Source organism: Sceloporus undulatus, chromosome 1 (genome assembly GCF_019175285.1).
Source record: "Sceloporus undulatus isolate JIND9_A2432 ecotype Alabama chromosome 1, SceUnd_v1.1, whole genome shotgun sequence".
In the NCBI taxonomy this organism is placed as follows: domain Eukaryota; kingdom Metazoa; phylum Chordata; class Lepidosauria; order Squamata; family Phrynosomatidae; genus Sceloporus; species Sceloporus undulatus.
In genome coordinates this window covers 21,331,710-21,358,109 of record NC_056522.1, presented here as the reverse complement: position 1 = coordinate 21,358,109, position 26,400 = coordinate 21,331,710, and the positions used below count along the sequence as shown (strand labels likewise).

The 26,400-nt window shown below is 44.9% G+C and overlaps 1 protein-coding gene across 4 annotated transcripts in view; it reads left to right on the top strand.

The window, feature by feature from the left end:
- Positions 1-26,400, top strand: part of NINL (ninein like) — a 102,596-nt gene that overhangs the window by 15,793 nt on the left and 60,403 nt on the right. For 3 of the 4 annotated variants that reach the window (XM_042462200.1, XM_042462178.1, XM_042462190.1), the window contains exon 2: positions 11,852-12,049. In XM_042462200.1, the coding sequence (XP_042318134.1) occupies positions 11,870-12,049 (180 nt within the window). In that variant the 5' untranslated portion in view covers positions 11,852-11,869. Of the gene's footprint in view, positions 1-11,847; positions 12,050-26,400 lie in introns of all 4 variants that reach the window. The other variant, XM_042462182.1, reaches the window with a different exon arrangement.

Below are 26,400 nucleotides of genomic sequence, written 5' to 3'. Positions count from 1 at the left end.
TTGTTTCGGCTTACGAAGGTTTTTTCGGGTTACGAAAAAACCTCGGCGCTATTTTCCGCCACCGGAGGGCAGCAGAGAGGTATTTTTTTCCATTAGCGCCTATGGCAATTCAGGTTACGAAGGTTTTTCGGGTTACGAAATTAGCCGCGGAACGAATTAATTTCGTAACCCGAGGTACCACTGTAGTTGATGTTTAGTAAAGTAGGAGAGTGTGTGTGTGTGTGTGTGTGTGTGTGATAATGGCAATAGTGTTTACAATCCCAGCAGACTGGAGGAGGGCAAACGTTGTCCCCATCTTCAAAAAGGGGAAGAAAGAGGATCCCAACAATTATCGTCCAGTTAGTCTGACATCAGTACTAGGAAAGATTATGGAGCAGATCATTAAACAGAGAATCTGTGAACATCTAGAAGGCAATGCCATAATCACAAAAAGTCAACATGGGTTTCAGAGAAACAAGTCATGCCAGACAAATCTAATCTCTTTCTTTGATAAAATTACCAGCTTGGTAGATGAAGAGAATGCTGTGGATATAGTATATCTTGATTTCAGTAAGGCCTTTGACAAAGTTCCCCATGACATTCTTGCAAACAAGCTTGTAAAATGTGGGCTAGACAAGACAACTGTTACATGGATCTGTAATTGGTTGACCGGCCGAACCCAAAGGGTGCTCAACAATGGCACCTTTTCCTCCTGGAGAGAAGTGACCAGTGGGGTCCCACAGGGCTCTGTCCTGGGCCCAGTACTGTTCAGCATCTTTATCAATGACTTGGAGGAAAAAATGGGGGGAATACTTATCAAATTTGCAGATGACACCAAATTAGGAGGAATAGCTAATACTCCAGAGGACAAGATCAAAATTCAAAATGACCTGAAGAGACTAGAAAGCTGGGCCACAGCAAACAAAATGAAATTCAACAGGGAGAAATGTAAGGTACTGCACTTAGGGCGAAAAAATGAAATGCACAGATATAGGATGGGGGACACCTGGCTGAATGAAACTACATGTGAAAGGGATCTAGGAGTCCAAGTAGACCACAATTGAACATGAGTCAACAGTGCGATGCGGCAGCTAACAAGGCCAATGCGATTTTAGGCTGCATCAATAGAAGTATAGTGTCTAGATCCAGGGAAGTAATAGTGCCACTATATTCTGCTCTGGTCAGGCCCCACCTGGAATACTGTGTCCAGTTCTGGGCGCCACAATTCAAAAAGGACATTGAGAAACTGGAGTGTGTCCAAAGGAGGGCGATTAAAATGGTGAAAGGTCTGGAAACCATGCCCTATGAGGAACGACTGAGGGAGCTGGGGATGTTTAGCCTGGAGAAAAGAAGGTTAAGAGGTGATATGATAGCCCTGTTTAAATATTTGAAAGGATGTCATATTGAGGAGGGAGCAAGCTTGTTTTCTGCTGCTCCAGAGACTAGGACCCGGAACAATGGATGCAAGCTGCAGGAAAAGAGATTCCACCTCAACATTAGGAGGAATTTCCTGACAGTAAGGGCTGTCTGACAGTGGAACACACTTCCTCGGAGTGTAGTGGAGTCTCCCTCCTTGGAGGTCTTCAAACGGAGGCTAGATGGCCATCTGTCGGGGATGCTTTGATCTGGAGTTCCTGCATGGCAGGGGGATGGACTGGATGGCCCTTGCGGTCTCTTCCAACTCTATGATTCTATGATTCTATCAGGACTAAGAACTTTATTGCATGAGAAAACAAAGTGGAATCAGAATTGGGAAGTAGCGTGTTTCTCTGTTCCTTACTGCGTGACATTGTAGCCCTTCAGTTCCTTTAAAAAAATTATTGAATTTTAATTTGACAAAATAAATAAACAATATACAATCTTTCCATTGTACATTTTGCATTGTCTCCTCTGTTCCATATTCAGTTAAACTATAATTAATTTTTTACATTTTTATATACTTCTCCATCTTAAGTAATAATTTATATCATACTTATATACCGATCTTATCATATTTTACATTCTCGTTTTCTTCCCCCATAATCTTGACACTTCTTTCCACTTCTCTTCATATTGCTGGGTTGTCTTTCTATTTGTATACATTGATAAATTATCCAGTACATCTAAGTCATTTAATTTTATTATCTATCCATCAATTGATGGTATTATGTTTGATTTCCAATACTTCACATATACTATAGAGGTGGCAGTTATCATATAAAGTAGTACACTTATTTCTCTTGTTTACTTTTATCGTCACTTATGCCTTGTTATGTTTAACAGAAAAAGTTCTGGTCTTAATGTAATGTTTTTTGTAATTTTTTTTAAAAATAATTTTATGTATATCTTCCCAGAATTTTTTAACCTTTTTACACTCCCACCACATATGGTATAGTGTAGTTACGTTCTTCTGGGAGACGGTTGTAAAAGCATATCTTTTTTTCTGCCTGAAAAATCCATTGGAAAAAAGGCATGCTTCTGTAACCATCTCCTGCTGAAAGAACACGGAACTGCTGTGATGAACCCGCTTCTACTTTGTTTTCTTGTGCGGTAAGGCTCTTACGTAGAGATCATGTATACAAAATAGTTATAGATGAGTAAATCTTGGTAACTATTTTGTACAGTATTCACAATTGCTACTTAGTCATGATTGTGACACAGTTGCTGTAATCGTAATTCCCCTCCAACCTACTTTACTGAGCATCAGCTACATAGAGAGAAGGAGATCCATTCTGTCATCGACTGTAGAGTGGATGAATGACGTTTCCATTCGTTTTGAGGAGGTCGACCAGAACACACTGCAGAAGTAATCCAGTTTGACACTGCTTTAGCTGCCACTGCTTTACTGTCCTGGCTCAGTGCTATGGAATCCTGGAAATTGTAACTTGTTGTGGCACCACAGCACTCTGATAGAGAAGGCTAAATGTTTCACAGAACTACAGTTCCCAGAATTCCTTAGCATTGAGCCAGGGCAGTTAAAGTGGTCTCAAACTGGATTATTTCTGTAGTGTTTTTGGCCCTTGGTTAAGTGTACTTAACTAAGGCTGCATTCATGCTGGAGAAATAACCCCATTTGGCACCACTTTAAGTGCCCTGGCTCAAGGCTATGGAATTCTGGGAGTTGGAGTTTGTTGTGGGCACATATTTTTTATTTCTTTCTCAACAATCCAAGCCATGGCTGGGCATCCATGTTAAAGGTCTAACTTGGCACTGTCAGCGCTGAGGTCCTCTGTGGTGATGGCTCATTCGGGACGGGCGTATAGTACGTCCCTAGGACATACTTCCTGACGCCCCTAACCCTAGTACGTACTGGGTACGTACAAAATGACAGCGCCCGTCCACACGGGGGCCACCATTTTGGCGTCGCTGACACGTAGCGTCCGGACGTCACACGGCACTAATGATGTCGCGAGTGTGCCATTGGCGCCTTGTGACGTCATAACCGCGCTGTGAAAAGAAGTGCCATTTTGGGGCTTCTTTTTGCAGTGCGGAGGAGCTGCGCGGTTTGGATGCTGGGGCTCCTCCGCGCTGCAAATGATGGTGGCGGCAGACCGCCCATTTTGGGCAGTCTGTAATGCACCGAAGTGTTTGATCTGGGCACTAATTTGTTTTAGTTCATTATTACTGAGGCAGTGAGATTTCTCCAGCCAACATATGCTCAGAGAGATTAATGATACGTTATCTTTAACTGCCACAGGAAAGAAAGATGCTAAGGAGTGGTAAAGTTGAGAACAAAAACCTATCTCCCCCCTCTTTATTATCTACTGTATTAGTTGTTTCTCTGGTCAAAAGCAGAAGCTTGAAAGCTGTTCACAAGGTTATTCAACTCTTGTAAACCTCGTGTATATTTTGAGTATCAGTGCACAATTTGATGCAGTTGAAAATGGATAAACTTGGCTATTTTTGTTTGTTTCAACTTTAAGTAAAAACATCCTGTATAAAAACACACAAAACAAACTGCTAATAGTTGGACAAGACCTAGGCAGCAAAATGTCTCTGACCATCCCTGGATTTACCAGGGGGAGATATTATCAAATAAGCACCATACCTGGTAAATGGAGATTATTGGAACAGGTGTTCCTGTTGTGGAAGGCAGCACATTTTTATTCAAACATACCATTCCATCTTTTCTCCTGGAGTGGGCATGGGAGGAATTAATTCTGTGTCTTTGAGCAAAAGCAAGCTATGCACAAGCAGTGATATGCTAGGGTCAGCAATACCATTAATTCATCCCTTGCCACCATCCCCTCATGGAAGCAGATTTTATACTATAGAGGTAAAATACAGAGAGCCATGTAGTGTAATGAATCCTGGCTGGGCCATGTAAACCCACTGGGTGATCTTGGGCAAATCACACTCTCTTAGCCTCAGAGTATGTCAAAGGCAATGTAAGGTTACCATAACTGTCAACCTCCAAACCAGGACAAATGTAAAAAACATAGGACAAATGAAGGACAAAATTTAGCCCCAAATGTAGTACATATTTTTAGAATGGAGGACACGTAAAAAAATTTAATAATTTAAAAAAGTATTAATATAAATGCATGTTTCTTAGGCATGCTCAAAATGGAGGACATTTTGGCATTATTCCTAGAGAGATGGCAGAAATGTACTTTCCTCTCTGGCCAAACACCCTCCCCCCATTCCAAAACACGCACGACACACATTTGGGCACTGAACATGGCTTTATTTAACATGGGTTCTTGCATATTTCAGAGACTTATTGCATAACCAAACCCTTTGGGTTCAACAGTGAACATGGGTTAACATGGCTATGCATATTGAACATGTCAAGGTGGTTTAACAAGAAGTGGATTTGCATTCAATTTCAGGTTTCTTACCCCAACTGTACTTCTCAGAAGTGTGTACTTGGTCAAGGGACTTTGGTTTTTCTTCACTGCACATGAGTTTGTAAAAATCAAAGCAACTTACATTGGCCATGCCTCAGAAGCTGGCTGATATCAATATCACCATCATCACTGTCACTGTTAAAACAAGGCAGACCTGTTAGCATGAAAAGCACCAAAAATACACAGAAATGCACTTTGGAAAGTCATACTGTCTCGCCTTCAGAAAAGGTGAGTGCATGCCTCAGAAGCTGATTGATATCATCATCATCATCATCATCATCATCATTATTAACCTTTACAGTGGTACCCCGGGATACGAATTACCCAGCTTACGAATTTTTCGGGATACGAAAAAATCCCATAGGGATTTATTGTTTCGGCTTACGAAGGTTTTTTCGGGTTACGAAAAAACCTCGGCGCTATTTTCCGCCACCGGAGGGCAGCAGAGAGGTATTTTTTCCATTAGCGCCTATGGCAATTCAGGTTACGAAGGTTTTTCGGGTTACGAAATTAGCCGCGGAACGAATTAATTTCGTAACCCGAGGTACCACTGTATTTATAAAGCGCTGTAAATTTCATCACTATCATTGTTAAAACAAGGCAGACCTGTTAGCATTAAAAGCACCAAAACTACACAGAAAAGGCACTTTGGAAAGTCACACTGTCTCGGCTTCAGAAACAGTGAGTGTATGCCTCAGAAGCTGACTGATATCAATATCACCACCACCATCATCATCACTGTCATTGTTAAAACAAGGCAGACCTGTTAGAATTAAAAGCACCAAAAATACACAGAAAAGGCACTTTGGGAAAAAAAACTTAGGAAATGGGCACCCACCTCTTCCTCCTCTTCCTCCTCCTCCTGCTACTCTTCCTTCTCCTCCTGCTCTTCTTCCTCCTCCTTCTCCTCCGCTGGCTGCTGCTGCCTCGCCGGGCCTGGACCAGCCTACGTGGGGACCAGAGGAGGAGCTCCTCCTCTTGAGGTTGGCTGGCCAATGGGGGCAGACTGGAGCTACAACAGCCCCGCCCCCTGCCAGCAGCCACTGGCCATCCAGCCTCAGGAGGAGGAACTCCTCCTGCTTAGCCCTGCGCGCCGCCTTGCAAGAGCGTGCAGGGCAAGCGGAAGTGCCGCCACGTGCTGCCACTGCCGTGCCGTGGCAAAGCCACGGTGGTGGTGGTTGCAGCAGCACCACTGCGTGGTGTGGCGGGACCACTGTGCAGCGCAGCAGCAGCACCACGCAACACAACGACCACGTGGGGCGGCAGTCGCAGCAGCCGCCATAGCCACCCTCAGCCGACCCAGGGCAAACCCAGGTCACTGAAGGAACCAGGACGGGATGACCCAGCCTGGTTCAAAAGCGGGATTGTCCCGCCCCCAGGCGGGACATGGCAAGCCTATGGCAATGGCAAATCCCCTCTGAAGAAACTTGCCACGAAAACCCCATGATAGGTTTATCTTAGGGTTGCCTGAGTCAGAAACAACTTTAAGGCACACAACAACAAATTAAAAATATGCCAGCACCATTTTTAAACATAACAGAAAAATAGATATTGGATAAAGAAACATGGAGTCTGGTGGGCGCGAGGCAGGAGGGAGACTAGACAGTACTACATCTGTTACCTGCAAACCAGACAGAAAAAGAAGCGGAGTTGGTCCTTGGGATGTGAGGAATATATACAAGTGACTTGTTTTTGTTATGTTTTCAATACATTCTTTTTCTTTTCTGTATTTATCTTAACGCCATATTTACCCGAATTCCAACTTTCTGTACTGATCATACTGCAAGAGGATAACTGGAATGAATAGCCAAGAAAGTTAACAGGTTGAAGAAGTTTGATTTAAGGTGAACAAACACTAGGACAGATCTATATAATAGATAGTTTTATAACTTGTCTTTTTACTATATAATCTCTCAGCCATCGTAAATATGATTATGAAAACAGTTCAGGAATACCTTTGAGACTAACTGGAAGAGAGAAGTTGGTAGAATGAGCTTTTGTAGATCTGAGTCTGTATCTGAAGAAGTAGACTCAAGTTTATGAAGGCTCATGCTACCAACTTCTCTCTGCTACAAGATCCCTTTGCATACTGCTTTTCCAGACTAATAAAGTTATGCCATTGAGTTTGGGAATAATACAGTTAGACTCGGGGGAGGGGGGGCAGATTTACATGTTACAAGTGCTCTGGCCATACGGTAAGGCAAGATGCAAAGCATAAGTTCAAGAAGGCTGCAGACAATGAGAACGGAAGCCAAGCCTTAAGAGGATAGCTAAGATAGGATCAGGAGAAGAAGCTGAATGACTTGTGGAAAATCCAAGACTGGAAAGATGTGTGACAGATAAGAGGAAAGGGTGTTCTGGGCAATTGCAGATAAATGCATAAATCTACTGAAAAGCCCATCAGTCATCAGCGTTCCATCAACTTCAGTTCAACCTCTACCAGTCTTCAAATGTTTTTACAAATTCTTGGCTATTAGCGTAGCAGTAGTTACAGGATCATTTTGTATGTTACTTTCCCAGCGTATACCTGCATCTAGAATGTAGATGTTTATCTTAACAATTTTTCAGTTCAGGTATCTAGACTGGTGTGCTGCTTTCCTGGTTCAAGTTTAATGTTCATTGTGTTGGTACTTCTCAATCCTCAACCCTCAATTATTTCCTTTCTCTTTCTAGCCCAATTAAGTTCTAGCAACAGTGGGAGCTCCCAAGAACAGGTGTTTGCATGCTTGACTGATGCAGGACACTGGAACAGTTGCTCCCACTGAAACTTGCATATAAATAGTTCTGTTGTGCTAAATGCAGAGTTGGGGCTCCATTAAGACTTTCCAGCAACTTGCATGTGGCATTCCTGAGACATTCCTCTCAGTCATGAATGGAGGGAACAAACAAAGTTAAGTGGACATCATGGTCTAGATAATCCTTCATGAGCTGTTGCTGGAATTCTAAACAAAGCGTATTTGAGCATGGTGTAATGTTAGGAAAAAACAAACCAGAAATAGCTGTTGTTGCTCAGATTAGTGATCCATGGATTCAGGGACTGTCTCCAGCAGAGACCAAACTGAGCATTTTATGGAACAACAGGAGTCAGAAGCATGTCTCATTGAATTCAATAGGGCTTATATGAGAGCCAGCATGGTGTAGTGGGGTGAGTGTTGGAATAATTCTAATAATAATTAGATAATGATAATAATAATTCTGACAGGGCTTCCTCTTTCACACCTCCATCCTTTAATCTCTGTTCAGCATACAGCTGCCCGTATTGTCACCATGTTTCTCCTCTTTTATCCTCCCTTCATTGGCTCCCCTTCCCCTTCCGCATCCAGTACAAGCTTTTGTTATTGATTTTCAAAGCCCTCCATGGATTGGCCCCTCCTTACTTATCTGACCTTCTTTCTCCTTACATTCCTACTCGCACCCTCCGCTCTGGTAGTCAAGGTCTCCTGTCACAGTGTAGGACTACCACTGCCCCCTCCCGAATTCGTCCCTTCTCGCTTGCTGCCCCTTACTCCTGGAACCTTCTTCCCCCACATGCACACCTCATCACTTCTCTACCCAGTTTCAAAACTGAGTTAAAGACTATATTGTTTAGAGAAGCATTCCCAGGGGCAAGGATGCCTCCTTTTAACCATCCATTAAGAAGCCAAGCCCTTCCTCCAGTCCATCTGCCTTGGTCCATGCCTCTGAGGTGGAGAAAAACTGCTGGACCTAGGGTTGCCATAGTGCCGGACCTCCAAACCGGGAAAATGTAGGACAAAATTTTCAAATGTAGGACACACAACAAAAAAGGTGTCCTACATTTGAAAATTCTGTCCTACATTTTACCTAGCGATCGCGGCGGGGAGCAGAGGCCAAGTGGCGAGGGAAAGCCTCCACTTAAGGAGGCTTTCCCTCCCCGCCTGGGCCCCGGGCCTCGCCGCGATCGGAGGCTAGGATCGGGGCCTCGCCTCCTTCCTGGTCCCTGCGGGGACCAGGAAGGAGGCAAGCAGGCCGCCGGCCTCACCTCGTTCCTGGCCCCCACAGGGACCAGGAAGGAGGCGAGGAGACCGCTGGCGATCGCCAGGGCCTCGCCTCGTTCCTGGCCCCCGCGGGGACCAGGAAGGAGGCGAGGAGGCTGCAGGGAGGCGGGGAGGTTGGCGCGGCTGTGCCCAAGAGGCGCCGCCTCCCTGCAGCCTCCTCCGCCCCAGGCCTCGCTGCCCTCCTCTCCCTCTGCGCGGCCATGCCAGGTGGAGGAGGAGGAGGGCAGCGAGGCCCCAGGGTTGCCTAGCAACCTCGCTGCAATCGGGCTTTTCCTGGTTTTTGGCTGCACCCGTGCCGTGACCGGGCAGGTGCCGCCAAAACCGGGAAAAACCCGGTTGCAACCGGGTTATGGCAACCCTAGCTGGACCTGATCCCCTTCCTCATAGCCATTCCTTCTCCTTTTGTGTCGTGTCTTAGCCTGAGGGCAGGGAACCATCTAACTAAAAGATTGTATGTACAGCGCTGTGTAGATTTACAGTGCTTTATAAATAAAGGTTAATAATAATAATAATAATAATAATAAGAAGAAGAAGAAGAAGAAGAAGAAGAAGAAGAAGAAGAAGAAGACGACACTGGAAGACCAGGGTTCAAATCCCCACTTAGCCATGAAAACTCACTGGGCAAGCCTCAGAGGAAGGCAAGGGCAAGTCTCCTCTGAACAAATCCTGCCAAGAAAACCCTGTAATAGGGTCACTTTTTTACAGTAATAAAAGTATGTCTTTTGTCACACTGAGAAAATCTGTTTGGCAAAAGACACACTTTTACAACATTCTCCCTCAGGAAAGAATGGAAGTGCTACAACAGCATGAGGAGAAGCACGGAAAAACCTGCTGTTCTCCCCCTCCATTTTGGCTTTCTTTTCTTATGTGATAAGGTTCTTTAAAAGAAAAATGCTCAAATGCCATTAGAGATGACAAATACTGTTGCAGAAGGGGCATTCTTATGTGAGAGAATGAAAAACTCACTTGGCTTCTCGAGAAATATTATTGTTCTCTTTCTAAAAGCAGATAGAAGTTAAACTTTAGGAAAATTTAGCTGTGGGAGCAGCCAAGCTGACCTGAGAGGTCATCTATACTATTTGGTGTTCCCACAAAAATCTGCCAAGGTTCTGAAATTCATGTGGCTGGAAAAACTTGTGCACAGTCTCCAACCTGCCTGGTTGAGTTGTTCCTGCATGACTTCTATGGGGCTTGCCTTTCATGAAAAAACACACAACCCACCAGCTAGAAACTTGTGGCCAACTGAGTGAAACTGGATGAGAGAACCAAGATCCCTAATCTTGTTTTGGGCCCTGAGACTGTAAGGAATGTCTGATAAACATCTCTGCCCTAGAAATGCTTATATAGCACAACTTGGTTTGCCTTTAAAAGTGGGATTAATTCCTCCTCTAGCACATTAGTGCCAGCTGTTGTGTAGCCAGAAATTCTTTGGGAATGGAAATTCTTGCAGATACCAAATGAAAATCTTGGATGTGTTTCAAAGAGTTCTGTGGCTGGATACTTCTAGATTTTTAGTTTTTTCCTTTGACGTTTCTGGGTAGAAATGAGTTGCTTGGCTTACTAGACAGTGTTTTTAAAAATAGACTACAGGTAAATATAGTATATTTACATATACATATTTAATATGTAACAAAAATGTAATATAAAAAGTTAAATGCTGACTTTCCTGAACACTTTTTAGAAAGGATTATTCATTATCCACGTTCTGCATCAGGCTTTGCTAACCTGGTGCCATCCATATGTGTTGGACTACAATGATCTCTTACTGTTGGCCATGTTGTAGGGGGCTGGGGGGGAGGTAATTATGATCCAGGAGATCTGGTGGTCAGCAGGCTGGGAAAAGCAGATCTATGAGCTTTCATAACTTATGTAATAATGTGTGCTGTGCTGTGCTGTGAAATTGGAATGCACTAGGCAATCACGCCAAGCACCTAAAACAACATGAATCCCAAAGATCATTGAACTGTCATAGCGGGAGAGTAAGTTGGAGCAACGGTCGGGAAAGCATTGCCCTGTAGAAACTAAAAGGTAGTGTGTGTTAGTCAGATCTGTTTATCTAAATCATTATGCCTTTGTTCTGTTACATTAATTTCAGTCTATTTGGCAGTTCTTCCCACCTTCCCCAGCCTGTTGTTTTGCTGTACTAAATCAACAAAGTATGAATGATGACCCTTAAAATAATATATTTGTGTCTAAACTCAAATGCCCTCTGGTATGTGGACCGCACATTACAACACATGTTTCATTTGGTTGCTAGGTTAAATACCTTGCCTGAACTTCAGTTGGCTATTAATACATTTCTAATTAACATTATTTCTTTGTTTCTTCCAGTCTGTTGAAATGTTTCTTTTGCAGAAATAATGTAATATCAGGATAGCAGGAAGACAGCTTCCACCCACAGATAATGACGGGAGCTTGGGAAATGAGTCTGAACCTTAACAGATAGTCTGTGCCTCCAACGGAAATCTCTCACGGCCAGATATTGTTTCCCTCTCTTCTTCTTCTGACTCTCTGGAGCATGACATTTGCAATAAAAAGTGGTTTTATTTTAATGAGTGGGAAGATTTAGCGCTGCTGTAAGACTGAGTTATGCATCTATTTTGCCATAGATTCCAAAAAGTATCTGCATGGTGCATTTATCTGTGATTGGGCAGAATTTCTTCCTTAACTTTGCTTCACCTGGGTTTTTTTTTTAAAGCAGTTGTGTGTATTCTCTTTATTTCCATGGCACAGGCACAACGTTTATGAAGATAAAATTAAAGAACCATAACTAATAGGATTGTTGGCTAGGTGGCAGCGGAGAACAGCAGTAACAAAGTGTGTGTTTGTGTGTGCTTGTCTTCAAGTGGCTTGCCAAGAATAACTGTGAAATTCCTGCTACAGCATTAAACAAGACTTTGAATATACACTCTGTAATGTTGTGGTATAAAAAATTAAGGCAGGGAAGGGTGAGTTAAAAATAATAAATAACCCAGATGCTCAAAATGTTGATTTACTTTCCCTGGCTTACTTTCTCCTCTTAGGTAGAGTTCTGTATACTATGGGATGGGTGAAGAAGAGAGCAAATATGTGTCTCAGCTCAAGGATGTGTATGACAGCTGTGATACCACAGGTACTGGGTATTTGGACAAGGAGGAGCTGACAGACCTATGCCACAAGTTACATCTGGAAAGACAGCTACCTTTACTCCTAGAAACACTCTTGGGAAATAATCACTTTGCTAGGGTAAGTAGTTCCAAGGCCTTTGCATTTGAATGCTATGAAGGAACTTTCCTCTAATAACATTTTAAAATTCCTATCTCTTTCCTCCTCTCCATCTTTACCACTGCTGCTAGTCATGCACCAAAGTAGATGTTGTTGTTGTTGCTGTGTGCCTTCATGTCGTTTCTGACTTACGGTGATCCTAAGGTGAACCTATCATGGAATTTTCTTGGCACATTTCTTCAGAAGGGGTTTATATGAGATGAATAAACTGACCACCTTGCTGAAAAAAGGTTCATTAGAAAAATTTTATATGACAGGGGAACCTTGGAAGGATTATATACAATTAGAAAAAAAGGGAGAATTACACATTGTTTTGTCAAGAGACTAAATATGATTATTAAAGATACAATATGGTGTAAAATTATATCACTTAAGTAGCTATAAAGGATATGCGTATATAAAATAAGAACACAAACGTTTGGTGGAATACTGGTAGAATCTAATGGTTGTTGTTTATAAGTTATAGATAAGAGTCAGTGAATTAAATATCAATTTTGGGGGGGAAACTCGGTAATTCTTAGGAAGTATATTGAATTATAGCTAAAATAATTTGCTTTAAACAAACCATTTATTAATCTGTAAAATGGAATCTGTTTATTGGAATGTATTTTATCAAATAATAATAATGATGATGATGATGGAACAGTCTGCCGGACGAGATCCGTCAAATTGCCAGCTTAGTCAAGACGGATCTCTTCCGGCAGGCCTTTCCTGAATAAAAGTGCCCGGCCACAGAATGACTGCTCCCCACATGATGTATTAGCCCACCACTCTGTCCTCGTATATATTTGTGTGTGTGTGTTTTTAATAGATATTTTAATTGTACATGTTTAATCCTGTTTTAAGGGGGGAATTTGGGACGTAATTCTGTAAATGTGGATTTTAAGATGTTGTGAGCCGCTTTGATTGTCTTGTAACAGAAAAGCGGGATATAAATAAAAGTTTTATTATTATTATTATTACTAATCATAATAATATAAAAAGAAGGAGGTTGCCATAGCCCTCCCCTGAGGCTGAGAGTGTATGACTTGCCCAAGGTCACCCAGGGGGATTACCTGTCCAAATTGGGATTTGAACCCTGCTGCCCTATTCTATTTGCTGCAGCAACATAGTGCCACTGTTTACAAGACAGGTGGTCCCAGGTATATATAGACTTGTGGTGGAAAGCCTGGCCCTATCATACAGTGGTCCCTCCACATTTGCTGGGGCTAAGGGTGAAGGAACCCTTAGTGAATGTGGAAAAACTGCAAATAAAAAACCACTATTCGTTTTACCTGAGAGGACACCTCTCTAGGAATTTCCAGATCCTCCAGTGCAACTTTGTGGTCAGCATCTACTTGAAGTTGATCATAGAATCATGCTGGATGACTTACAAATGCCCAGAGAAGTGTTTTCTCTAGGAACCTCTAGGTTCTCCAGCACCCCTCTATGGTTAACTTCTAGCAAGTTGCTCTGGAGGACCTAGTGATTCCTAGAAAGAACATATTAATCATATCTGCAAACAATCAAATCCATGAAAGTTAAAGACGTAAACGTGGAGGGCCAACTGTATTAGGTGTATGGTATATGGTACAGGTATAGACCTTTTGTTTTCAATGGCAGTTCTCCAAAGAATTATTTAGAAGATTGGTGAAGTACACTCCTTTCTCTCCTTCCTTCATAATGGATGGAGGGAAATTAATAGATTATATACCATATTATTTCAAGATGCAATAAAAATGGTTTAGTCAAAATATACATTGTGCATGAGGTAGGACCTCAGACAGTCCTGGCTCGTTGCTTTTCATTTTTGATCCAGGTTGGCTTGAAGTCCTGGATTGTAAGCATACTACAATTTAAATAAAAAATATGGGATCCCAAACAAATACAGTCATCCTTCCATATTTGCAGATTAAGCATTCGCGGATTTGGTTATTCACAGATTGCTGTATTTGCTGCCGCCTTCTCTGCTGCCCTATGTGCAACCAAAAAAAGTTGTCTCTAGGCATTTCTAGGTCTCCCAACATGATTCCATGGTCAGCCTCTTCCAGATGTTGATCATAGAGTCACTCTGGAGGATCTAGAAATGCCTAGAGATGTGTTCTCAGGTTTGAAAAAAAATAGCAGCCTATGTCTGTGTTTTTTCCACTTTTGTAGGGATCCTGTACCCCAAACCCTTGTGAAAGTTGAGGGCCCCTAACTATACCTCTACTATGTAATGCTATGCTCCTAATAGGAGCTTCTTCTCATTTCTTCCTTTTGGATGCAGAGTAGGGGTGGGAAGAGAAGCATCTCAGTTTGAGACTTCCCTCCTTTCTTTTATTTCTTACCAACATAGTTCACAGGTATTCTAATCATTTTTTCGCCAGCAGGGCGTTATACATTACTCTCTCCCAGCTGCTTTCTTTTCTCAGCTGTGTCCTTGGCTCATGGAACCTGCAAGAAGCTGGAAACAAATCTCCTTTAACAAAAGCTGCACTTTTGAACTGACTGAACTAATTGTTCCCTTTCTTTATATGTCATCCAGAGACTGCTGGAAGCAAAAGTCACTGTGGTCTGCCTTATATTCCCAGTATCTCCAGAGTGCCAAAAACAAACAAGTTCTCTTTCTTAGTGTAAAGAATGAGCTGGCTAAAAATGTGAATAGAGTAGATCTTATCAGTTGAAAGAAATGTAGCTTTTGTGAGAGACCCTTAAAAAGGAGCAAAATCAAGCAGAGGCTTGATTTATATCTTACCCACATGAGGGGGAGCATGGCCTATGGGCTGCATGTGGCTCCATGGCTATTTTTGTGGCACCTGGAGTCAGTTCGTCCCTTCCAAAAATGTTTGCCCTTCTAGGCCAATTTAGGACCAGGAGGCCATTTTTAAAAAAAATTGAAACAGAAAATGACTTCGGCTTACTTTCTGTTGTTTAAAAAGGCCTATCCTGTTCCTAAAATGGCCTGGAGAGGCTAAAAACATGATGGATATATCCCATATCCCCATGATGGCGAACCTATGGCATGCGTGCTGGAAGTGGCACTCCAGGCCGTTTCGCCGGGCACAGGGACCAGGAGAAGGAGAAAAAGACAGGCGCGTGCCCATTCCTCCTCCTCTCCACCATTTTTGGGCCTCCCGCTGTCTCTAGGAGACAGAGAGAAGGCAGAAAATGGCGCTGGAGAGAAGGAGCCAGAGGCACGCGCCCAGCCTTTTCCTGGCCTTCAGCTGCCTATTGGAGACAACTGGAGGCTGGGAAAAGGTTGGGGGGGAGGCGGAGCGACCGGCGCGTGCCAGTTGCTCCTTCCCAGAGACCTTTCCCAGCCTCCAACTGTCTCCACAAAGACAGCTGGGGGCAGGGAAAGGCCCCTGAGGGGGAGCAGTGGCGGCGTGCTGGGTCCTGGGCTCCCTCGCGGCCCTTCTAGCCCCAGACTTCCCTCCGAAGAGAGAGGTCTGGGGTTGGAAAGGCCGTGAAAGAGCCCAAGACAGTGGTGGTGGTGTGGGCCCACGCCTTCCTTGGCCTCCCTTCCCTTCGGCTGAACGGGCCCCTTGGAGCCCGTTCGGCCAAGGAAGGGGCCGACGAGAAGGGCCTGGGACGGGTGCCCAAGCCCCTTCCTTCGGCCTCCCTTCCCTTCGGCTGACGGGCCTTGGGCCCGTCGGCCGAAGGAAGGGCTGAAGGGAAGGCCTGGGGGAATGCCCAAGCTCTTCCCTTCGGCTTCCCTTCCCTTTGGCCGAACGGGCCCTTGGAGCCCGTTCGGCCAAGGAAGGGGCTGAAGGAAGGGCCTGGACGGGTGCCCGTCCCCTTCTCCTCGGCCACCCTTTCCTCGGAGCGAAAGGGTGCCTTGGAGTCTGTTCGCTCCGAGGAAAGAGAACGAGGAGAAGGGGACTGGGACACGTGTCCAGTCCCTCTTCCTTGGCCTCCCTTTCCTCGAGCGAACGGTCCCTTGGAGCTGTCCTCCGAGGACTGTTTGCCGTCTCTGACAGCCCCAAAGGAACTCTCCGAGGCTGGCAAACCCCGGAGGACGGAGCCCAGCGGCTCCCACCGCTGGGCGCCTTCCTTCGAGGGCTGTTTGCGGGCTCTGACGGCCCCAAAGGAACTCTCAAAGGCCAGCCAAACCCTGGAGGACAGTGCGCTGTCCTCCAAGGCCCATTTGCTGGTCTCTAAAAGTCTCAAAGGGACCTTCAGAGGCCAGCAAAGCTGGAGGGAGGAGCCAGATGCTCCCTCCCTTTGAACAGGGGGACAGAGCTCCGCCCCCTGGGGCGGGCGCCCGCCCCTGCCACCAAGCCCCCATCCTGAGGGTAGAAGCCCCCCCCTGGCACGCGAACTAGAAAAAGTTCACCATCACTGCCATCTCCCCTCGAGAGGTTAGAAGTATTTGAATAGGAAAAATGGATTTTCTTTGAAAGGGTGTGGTGAATGTGTGGCCCTCCAAGGTCTTCCTCCCAGGGAGCTAATGTAGGTCCCTAGTGTTTCATGGTTGCCCACTCCTGCCTTGTAGCACACCTGCTATGCACTAATGTACTATACATGCTTGTTTGTGGTGCGCCTCATGTCGTTTCCAACTGAAAGCGACTCAAAGGCAAACCTATTTTTTTTTTTTTTTGCAAGATTGTTTGCAGGGGGTTTGCCATAACATCCTCTGAAGCCGAGAAAGTGTGACTTGGCCAAGTCACCCAGTGGTTTATATGGCCAGCCAGGACTCAAACCTTGCTCTCCAGAGCCATAGTCTAATGCTCAAACCACTACAGAGATTTTCAGGCAGGGAAAAATGTCAGGAGTAAAAGGCATACTCCCAGCAAAGTTTACGATCACGCTGAGATTTCAGACCAAATCGCACTGATCAGGCCTTTTTCTGGGAAGAACTAGGAATGCTCTAGCAACAAACCATTCACGGACTTCGTATGAAAATCTCCTACACTATCCTGGCTCTGATCATGATACTCTAGCAATATTTGAGTCTGGTATCTGAGGCCAATACGTATAATAATTTGAGTGTTGGGCCTTTTACCGCAGCCGTTTCGTGCTGTAGTCCTGCACCCAAAATAAATGGTAAATATCAATGCACTTTTCTTGTGTAACTGGGGTGCTGCCGGCATTGCACTCTGTTCCCCTCCTCTCCCTTAATCCCTCCCTTCCTCTCTTCTGCCTTGCCTGGCATGCCTTTCATGGTTTTTTTTAACTTCCAACTTCTTTTTTTTTTGCACTATTTCGGAGCTCCGCAATCCTGATCCACTCAATTTTTAAACTTGTGCTCCGAACCTAGCTCGAAATAGTGTGAAAAAGTTGGGGAAATTCTTTAAAGGGGGGGGATTGGGAGAGGAGGGGACAGTGAGACCACGTGACTGCCAGTTGTGCTACTGCTGCGGGATGGCTTTCTGCCCCCACAGAGTGCACAATTGGCATTTTATTCACAGGTTTCCCCTTGAATGAAAAGACACAGGTGAGAAACTGGGCAGCTACAGACAGAAGTGGCATCATGCGATCAGCATCACTGATGCCTCTTGTTTCCCATGGGAATTGCGTCTTAAAAGCCATCTGTGATAAAGCTCTTGGACTATGGTTTTAAAGACCCAGGTTGTCTTCCCGCTTGCCATAGAAACCCATGAGTGATCTTGTGCAATTACTTCTCAGCTTCGAAAAAGTCCATGGCAAACCCCTCTAATCAAATCTGCCAAGAAATCTCCATTAGTATAGTTTTCCATAAGTGATAAATGACTTGAAGGTGCACAAGAACACATACAACACATGCTTACTACATGTGTACTACATGTGTACCTCGTGCTGTATGAGTACATACTTATGAACCCAGACCCAGCTGGGCGCGCCCCCGCGCCGCGTCAGGAGGACTCTTGGCCGCCTGCAGCGCTGAGGGAGGGAGGAGTTGAGTCGGTGGGAGCGGCTCTCTCTTAAAAGCCGGCCCGCGGCCCCTTACCTGAGGACGCCGCCACAGACCAGCTGGGCGCGCCCCCACACCGCGGTCAGGAGGACTCTTGGCCGCCTGCAGCGCTGAAGGGGGGAGGAGTTGAGTGTGGGAGCGGCTCTCTCTTAAAAGCCGGCCCGCCGGCCCCTTACCTGAGGACGCCGCTACAGACCAGCTGGGCGCGCCCCCGCGCCGCGTCAGGAGGACTCTTGGCCGCCTGCAGCGCTGAAGGGAGGGAGGAGTTGAGTCGTGGGAGCAGCTCTCTCTTAAAAGCGGCGCCGGCCCCTTACCTGAGGACGCCGCCCACAGACCAGTGGGCGCGCCCCCGCGCCGCGTCAGGGACTCTTGGCCGCCTGCAGCGCTGAGGGAGGGAGGAGTTGGGCTTTTTTTCCCTCCTCTTTCCTGGCGCAATTCGGCGTTCCTCTTCAGAGGAACAGGATTCTATCTGCTCCACCATATTGCTTATGGTTTGAGCTGGGTCTTTTGTAATTTGGGGTACTTTTTTGGATAAGTTTGTGTTTTTAGGAATGACACCTTCTGTTGTCTTCCTTTGTTTTGCGGGGTTTTTTGTTGTTACTGGTTTGGGGGTGGGAATGGATGTGGGAGGCCAGCTCTGGTGGCGGATGCATTTGTAATGGGAGCCCCGATTGAGGTTGTGCGAGGCAAGGGGAGGTATGGCGGTAGGACTGGGATAGGTGTTTAAATGGAGGGGAGATCGATGTGTGATCCTATCTCTCCTTCCTTCCACTTTCCTAACCAAAAGGCCTGTGGGTCAGCCCAGTCGTACCACAAACCCGTTACTGCTCCTATGCAACGCCAGGTCTATAAAAAATAAGACCCACATCGTGTTGCTTTTGCAGGATAAAAACTGTGACCTGGCGTGCATTACTGGACCTGCTGGGGCCTGAGAGTGAGGAGTGTGGGCCCAGGCCCTTCCAGCCGGGTTCTCAGTTAGGACCGATCAGGTTAGGTGGGCGGGGGGGCGGTGTTGCCTTGGTCCAAAAAACACTCTTTCTTTAGCAGGATCCCAGTCCGGAAAACAGATCACATCGAATGTATTTACCTGTCCCTGAAGGCCAGAGACAGTCTCTGGGATTCTGTTGGTCTACCCACCCCGTGCACTAACAGATTCCCTGGCCGAGCTGACACAGTTGGTCTCGGAACTGGTGCTGGAGTCCCTAGGTTCTATCCTGGGGGACCTCAACATCCCTTTCAGGCCAATGGTATTCTAACTGGTGCAGCTCGGGAGTTCATGACTACCATGACAGCCAGGGCCTGTCCCAATTGTCTCCGGGCCACACATTTGTGCTGGTATACTCTTGATGTGATCTTCAGTACGGACATGGGGCTCCGTGGGTAGAGATCTCTAATGTCTCTCCCTTGTCATGGACGGATCATTCCTGGTTGAGGCTGAATCAAGGCTCCTACCATTAACCCTCCCGGGGGTGGCGGACTATTAGGATGGTCCACCCTCGAAGGCTGATGGAACCCATAAGGTTCCAAGAAGCCCTAGAGGGGTATACGACTGGCTCTGATGGCGATTCTGTTGATGCCCTTACCGACATCTGGGATACTACTCTCCTGGGCTATACACAGTATCGCTCCAAGCGTCCTTTCCGGACTGCTTCCAACACACTCCTGGTTACAGAAGATCTCAGGGCAAGGAAGCGGGTCGTGCAACGACTAGAGCACAAATGGCGAAGACATCAGCACTTGTCCGACAGGACACTCCTTCGCTCTCATTTGAAAGCTTACGGAGTGGCAATACGTGCAGCAAATTCCTTCTATGCTGCACGTATTGCGTCCGCAGAGTCGCGTCCGGCAGAGCTGTTCAGGGTGGTGAGGGAGCTAACTCGGCTCCCTCCCACCCTGAGCCCTATTTTAGAGCCATCTAAAGCCTGCTGCGACATTTTAATACACTCTTGCGGTAAAATCTCTCGGGTAAGGGCTGATCTCGACGCCAGTTTTTGTGCAGATCCTATAGTAGGATGTCCGAAGCGTCCTGGTCCCTGTTATACTGGATCACTTTGAGTTTGTTAGTACCGTGAAGTGGACAGATCCTCCGAAGTGTTAGGAGGACGACTTGCTCTCTTGATCCCTGTCCCTCATGGTTGACAGCTCAGGGGGGTGATGTGGTGTGACTAATGTTGCATCACTAATCAATACATCTCTAGTGAGGGTCAGTTTCCATCCAAATTAAAACTAGCAGTGGTTAAACCCCTGCTAAAGAAGCCCTCCTTAGACCCCTGCTTCTAATAATTATAGACCCATCTCGGCTGCTACCTTTTTTGGGGAAGGTGATCGAGAGAGCGTCGCCTTCCAGCTTCAGTCGATCTTGGACGACACCGATTTCTGGACCCATTTCAAACCGGCTTCCGGGCGGGCTATGGAGTTGAGACTGCCATGGTCGCCTTAGTTGATGATCTCCGTCTGGGCATGGACAGGGGGAGTGTCTCTGTTAGTGCTTTTGGACATCTCAGCGGCCTTCGATACCATTGACCACGGTATCCTTCTGGGACGCCTGGGGAGTTGGGAATTGGGCACTGCCTTGCGTGGTTCCTTCCTACCTCTCGGGCAGGTCCCAGATGGTGGAGCTGGGGGACTGTCGCTCCGATAGGAGGGCCCTGACATCTGGTGTTCCTCAGGAGCGATCTTGTCCCCTATGCTATTCAACATTTACATGAAGCCGCTGGGAGAGATCATCCGGGAACATGGGGCGCGGTGTTATCAGTACGCTGATGACACCCAGATATTTTCTCTATGTCTCCGACTGATGCAGTAACTAAGGATGGCATCTCTCCTCTAGATGCCTGCTTGGCGTCGGTAATGGGCTGGATGAGGGAGAACAAACTCAGTGTGAATCCAGGGAAAACGGAAGTACTGGTTAGGGCTCCCCGGTTTCTGGTGGTGAGATCTGTCGCCCGGTCCTGAACGGGTCACCTCCCCCTGAAGGACTCGGTGCGCAGCTGGGAGTGCTCCTTGGACTCTCGCTCCAGTGACTTCTCAGGTGGATGCGAGGTCAGGAGTGCTTGTTATCAGCTTCGGCTGATACGCCACTGCGTCCCTACCTGGACCGAAAGGACCTAGAAACTGTTGTACATGCTTTAGTTGTCAGGAAAAAGCCACATGGGATATATAGTCACAAGAAATATAATATGTATATGAAGTATTGAAAGTAACAGACCACAGCAAACGTTCTTGATTGTCACACAGGTGTTGTAAGTATGTGATTAGAAGGTCCTGAAGCCAAGGACATATGAGGCATGACAAAGTGAAAAGATGCAATTGATATCCCCGAGAGTCCATTGAGTGGACAGTTTGTATGATGCAATGTTGAGGTCTAGATTGAGCCCTATGGTATGTCGCATCATATGTATGTAACGCCCAGGAGGTGGCAACTGATAATGAATAGAGAGACACATGGTCTATATAAGCACTAATGTATGGGCCTACTTTTGTGGGTTAGGGAGTATAGTATGTGGGTATTGAGGAGTATAGTAGAGTGGATTTTGTGAGTAGTGAATTGTTTTGTGGCATAGTGTATATATTTAGAATAAACGTAGATCTTTTCACAAAGACTACTGTGTTGACTGGTGTCTGAGAGCTGAACAAGAACCAGCCGACTGCAGAGAGATTGGAAGACTCTTCAGCCATTCTCAGAGCTACTGGTCAAAAACTGGTTGTTCTTCCGCTGACCAGGGTGGTGAGGTGAAAGCCAGGAGAAGAGCTGCAACTCCCATCCTCCCTAACAAGGGTTACCGGGCCCAGAGCCAGTTACTGGAACACCCAGCCAGCCACAAGCATGACACTTTCCTGGAAGAGAAAGAAAGTTTGTGGACGACCGATCAGAGCAAGCTGTGACGCTGCACTGGTAAGCTCGTGAGTGAAGTGTTTTGTGTTTTGGAAAAGCCCGAGACGAGGCAGCTGTGCAAAACTCAGGAAGGACTTTGCCACATTGAGTCCCTGCACAAGATAAGATGGAAGTTGAAGTTGCAAGTTAAACTCCCACAATTACTCCACCTGGAAAGTTTATGCACAGTCACTACTGCTTTAAAGAAGGTTTATGGGCCCAGTCGAGACGGGCTAGCAGCCGATGCAAAGCAGCCGCCAAGAAAGAGATAGCACGGCAACAGCAGCTTGTATTTGTATGCTCGAGGAGACATGATGAAACGATGTGAGAGATAAGGGCTCCGCAAAAGAAGTTTTGGGAGACTCTGTAAAGGCTACATACTCCACTACAGCTTTTGCCAAAATGCTTTGGTCAAAAAGAATCTATAGACAAAGATGACTAAGCAGTGTGTAATCTGAACATTAAAGAGAATGCAAAACTGTTTGTGGAGGCAGAATTAAGAGGTGTCCAATAAGCAAAGAACAGCATGTTACATCCTATTAGAGTCTTTAGACCAGTTCATGGGACTCACTCACTAAACAGTCTTCAGAATCTGCCTGAGACTGAACTAAGCAGAGACTAATAGTAGCAAGGATTTTGGAAGAAAATCAGAGAAGAGTGTCTGAAAAAGAAGATCACATGAAAATCCGCACCAAGACTGCACCAGGCTCCTGAGTTAAGAGAACACCAACAGCAGCTCCGCGAGAGAAAAACGACGTTGTTACCACTGGGAAAGGCAGACATTTGCAAAGAAACTGTCAACAATTGGCTGCTGACCAGTACAGACAGCGAGATAACCGACTGCAGACGCGGACTTTCAAGCAACAGAGACAGAACAAGCCGACATTTTTCAGGGCAGTTACAAACAAGAAGGAACGTGCCACATGATAAAAGAGAAACATAGGAAAGATTCTAATGGTAATAGATTCTGGTGCAACTAGTAATTGTGTAAGACATTGAGTTAATGAAAATAGGAAATCTGCAATATTAATGCAGTATTCTAGCTAATGGCAATGAAGTAGTTCAGTAAAGAAATGGGAATCTGTTTACACTTCCGGGGTTAAAACAAGGTTTAATATTGAGAGAGTTGGAAAACAATTTTATTATTCAGTCAGTAAGTTAACAGACCAGGACTACACTGTAATTTTTGAAAAGATCTTTGCAAGATAAGTTAATGGGTGAGTTTGCGGAATGGGCTAAAGAAAAATAAGCTTATTTCCTAGAGGAAAGTGTTGATAATTACAAATTAGAGAATTAAAACAATGTGATATGTTCCGTTACACAAGATTGTATACATGAGTTACATCGAAATTTGGCCATGCAAGCTTAATGCTTAAAGAACCTATCAGTATGTGCCCTGATCTGAGAGTGGCAGACTGTAAAAATCATTTGGATTACCATTTGTAGTCAAGTGAAAATTAAGTCATTCCTGTAGCCAAAAAAGACAAAAAGAATTGCACAAAGACCTTTGAATTTGTACTGCTGACTTGCCAAGCAAGCTGTTTATTCATAGGAGGATGCAAGTATTATTTGGTATTGTAGACAGGATACACTAGATTTACATTTGTCAGCTACTGACAAATAAGTCCGACGCTGGGCAAAGCTTAAAATCTTGGATAAGAATGGTTGAAAGAAAATTTGATTCAGAGTAGACACAATTATAACTGATAGAGGCGGGGAATTTTTATCTAATGAATTGTTTTATTGGTTCCAAAAGGTTGGCATAACACACCACACAACAATCCTGCATGTCCTAGTGAGGATGGGCTTGCAGGAGAAAGATTCAAGAGATCAAAAAGTTAACTGCTTGTATGATGGCTGACGCGGGTGTAGTGATAATTTTTGGGGGGTGAAGCTGTTTGACAGCAGTACACATTACCAATAGGCTCTATCATCAGTAATAGTTATATTCCTTATAGCGTTCTATATGGTAGAATTCCAATTTTAAATAACTAAGAATCTTGGTCAATATGCATATGTGTACACACCTGCATGCTTTAGAAACAAGGTGAACCCAAGGTAGAAGATGATGTTTTGGGGTATTCTGGAAACAGTTACACATTCTATTTGGGAGGAAAGAAGTGAGACATTCAAGATCTGCCAATTTTGAAAGATATGCTGGTTGGGAAAAACTCCATGCAATAAGGAAGTGTTTGTGAAATTAGGCAACTCAAGTGAGGCCAGGACTCAGACCCAAGCCAGCATCTCCAGGAAATGGAGGGGTTTAGTAAAACCAGAAGAACCATCCACGAGTAGCGTGATAGTTCCTCGATAGTGAAAGTCCAGACCAAAACCACACGCATGACAAGGGACAAGAGATTCAGTAAGAAACCCACAACTTCCGTGTCTGACAGAGTGAGGAGAGAGAGGCAGAAAAACAGAGTTAGTACCTAGACGTAGTCACAAGGACTAGAACATCTCCTGACAGATTGTTGGTGACCAATGCAAAGCTTGTTTAGTTTTTGAAGAACCAGAAAGTTTTGCTGAGATAGAAATTTTCCTAGGGAGGAACAGGAGAAATGGTGTGAAGCAATGGAGTGTGAATTTGATTGCTTAGAAAGGAAAGATGTTTTTGAAATATAGAAGACCAAGGATAGAAAAGGTCATTGTTGCAAGTGGGTTTATAAAAGGAAAGACATGCTGATGGTAGTGTGAAGTATAAGGCAAGGTTGTAGCAAAAGGCTTTCACAGGAACAGTTTTAAATATGACAGGAACTTTTTCTCAACCGCAAGCAGGGTTTAAGAATGGTATTAGCAATTGCAGGAAAGAGAGATCTGATAGTAGAGCATTTTGATTTTGAGACGGCTTATTTAAATGCCACTTTAGAGAGGTTTTCATGAGGCAACCTCAAGTTTTGATAGGTGGTAGTCAGAATGTATACAGTTGAAGAAAGCATTGTACGGTCTCAAGCAAAGTGCCAGAGCTTGGATTTATGCATCAATGATGAATGGAGAAGTTAGGTTACAAGAGAAGTGTTGCCGATGCTTGTGTATACACCAAAGGAGATGTAATTTTGTTGATCTATGTGGACGATTTGCGTTGCAGCCAATCAAAGAGAGAAATTGGTGGTGAAAATGATTGTCAAAGAAAGTTTGTGTTGAAAGATTTAGGTTGGTTGAAGTCTTATTTAGGGTAAATGTCAGAATGGACTGAGAAGGGCATTGTTTGCTGAGTCAAAGCAAGAAAATGAAAGGTTAATGAGAATGTGGTTTACCAGAGTGCCGGTTGTGAAACTCCGATGATACAAGTTTTGTGTCAGAGGAAGTTACAAGAGCTTTTGAGGATAAAAGATTGTTTAGAAGTGTTGTTGGATCTTTACAGTTTTATTTAGCCATACCAGACCAGCATCTCGTACCCGGTTCATGTTTTCTGCAGAAGAGTGAACGACCGAGATTGGATTGGCAAGCAGTGAACATTTGATTAGGTATCTGAAAGGAACATAGCCAAGAGGTTGATAATTTTAGAAAAAGCAATGCTGATTTGGAATGTTATGTAGATCAGTTCATTTGCTTCGGAATCAGGAGACAAAAAGTCAGTGGTCTCGAATGATTATAAGATACAGCGAAGTCCCATTGTGTGGAGAAGTAGAAAACAGACAACGTGAATTGAGCAGTGTGAGGCTGAGTTCGCAGCTTTGAATGAAATCCAAATGAGGTACGTGGATTGAACAATTATTGATTGATTTGAAAGAAAGCTTTAAAATTCCTGTAGAATTCATGAAGATTCGCAGTCCTGTATAGCAATGGCAGAAACAGAAAGTCGGAAAAACAGAACGAGTACGTAGGTGTTAAGATACAGAACGTGAGAGAAATGGTCCAGAAGGAGAAATAGAGTTAAAGTACCTGAGAGACACAACACAACATAGCAAACATTTTTACAGGCTTAACGTTGAAAAACACGAGAGATTGTCTCAGTTGATTGGAATGTACAATATAATTCACATACAATTTCTATTTCGGAGGGGATTGTCAGGAAAAAGCCACATGGGATATATAGTCACAAGAAAATTAATATGTCTATGAATGTATTGAAAGTACACATGCCACAGCAAAAGTTATTGAATTGTCACACAGGTGTTGTAGTTAATGTGATTAGGGTCCTGAAGCAAGGACATATGAGGCAATGACAAAGTGAAGATGCAAATGATATCACCTGAGAGTCATGAGTGGACAGTAAGTAGATGCAATGTGAGGCTAGATTGAGCCAAGTATGGTATGTCGATCATAATATATGTACACGCCCGGAGGTGGCAACTGTATAATGATAGAGAGACAAAGTTATATAAGCAATAATGTATGGCAATCTTTTGGTGGGGTAGAGGAGTTCGTAGTGTGGGTATTGGAGGAGTATAGTAGAGGGTGGATTTTGTGAGTAGTGAATGGTTTGTGGCATAGTGTATATATTAGCATAAACGTAGATCTTTCAAGAAGACTACTGGTTGACTGGTGTCTTGAGCGCTGAACAAGAACCAGCAGACTCCAGAGAAGATGGGACATCTCAGCCAATTCTCCGAGCTACTGGTCCAAACGGGTTGTCTTCCGCTG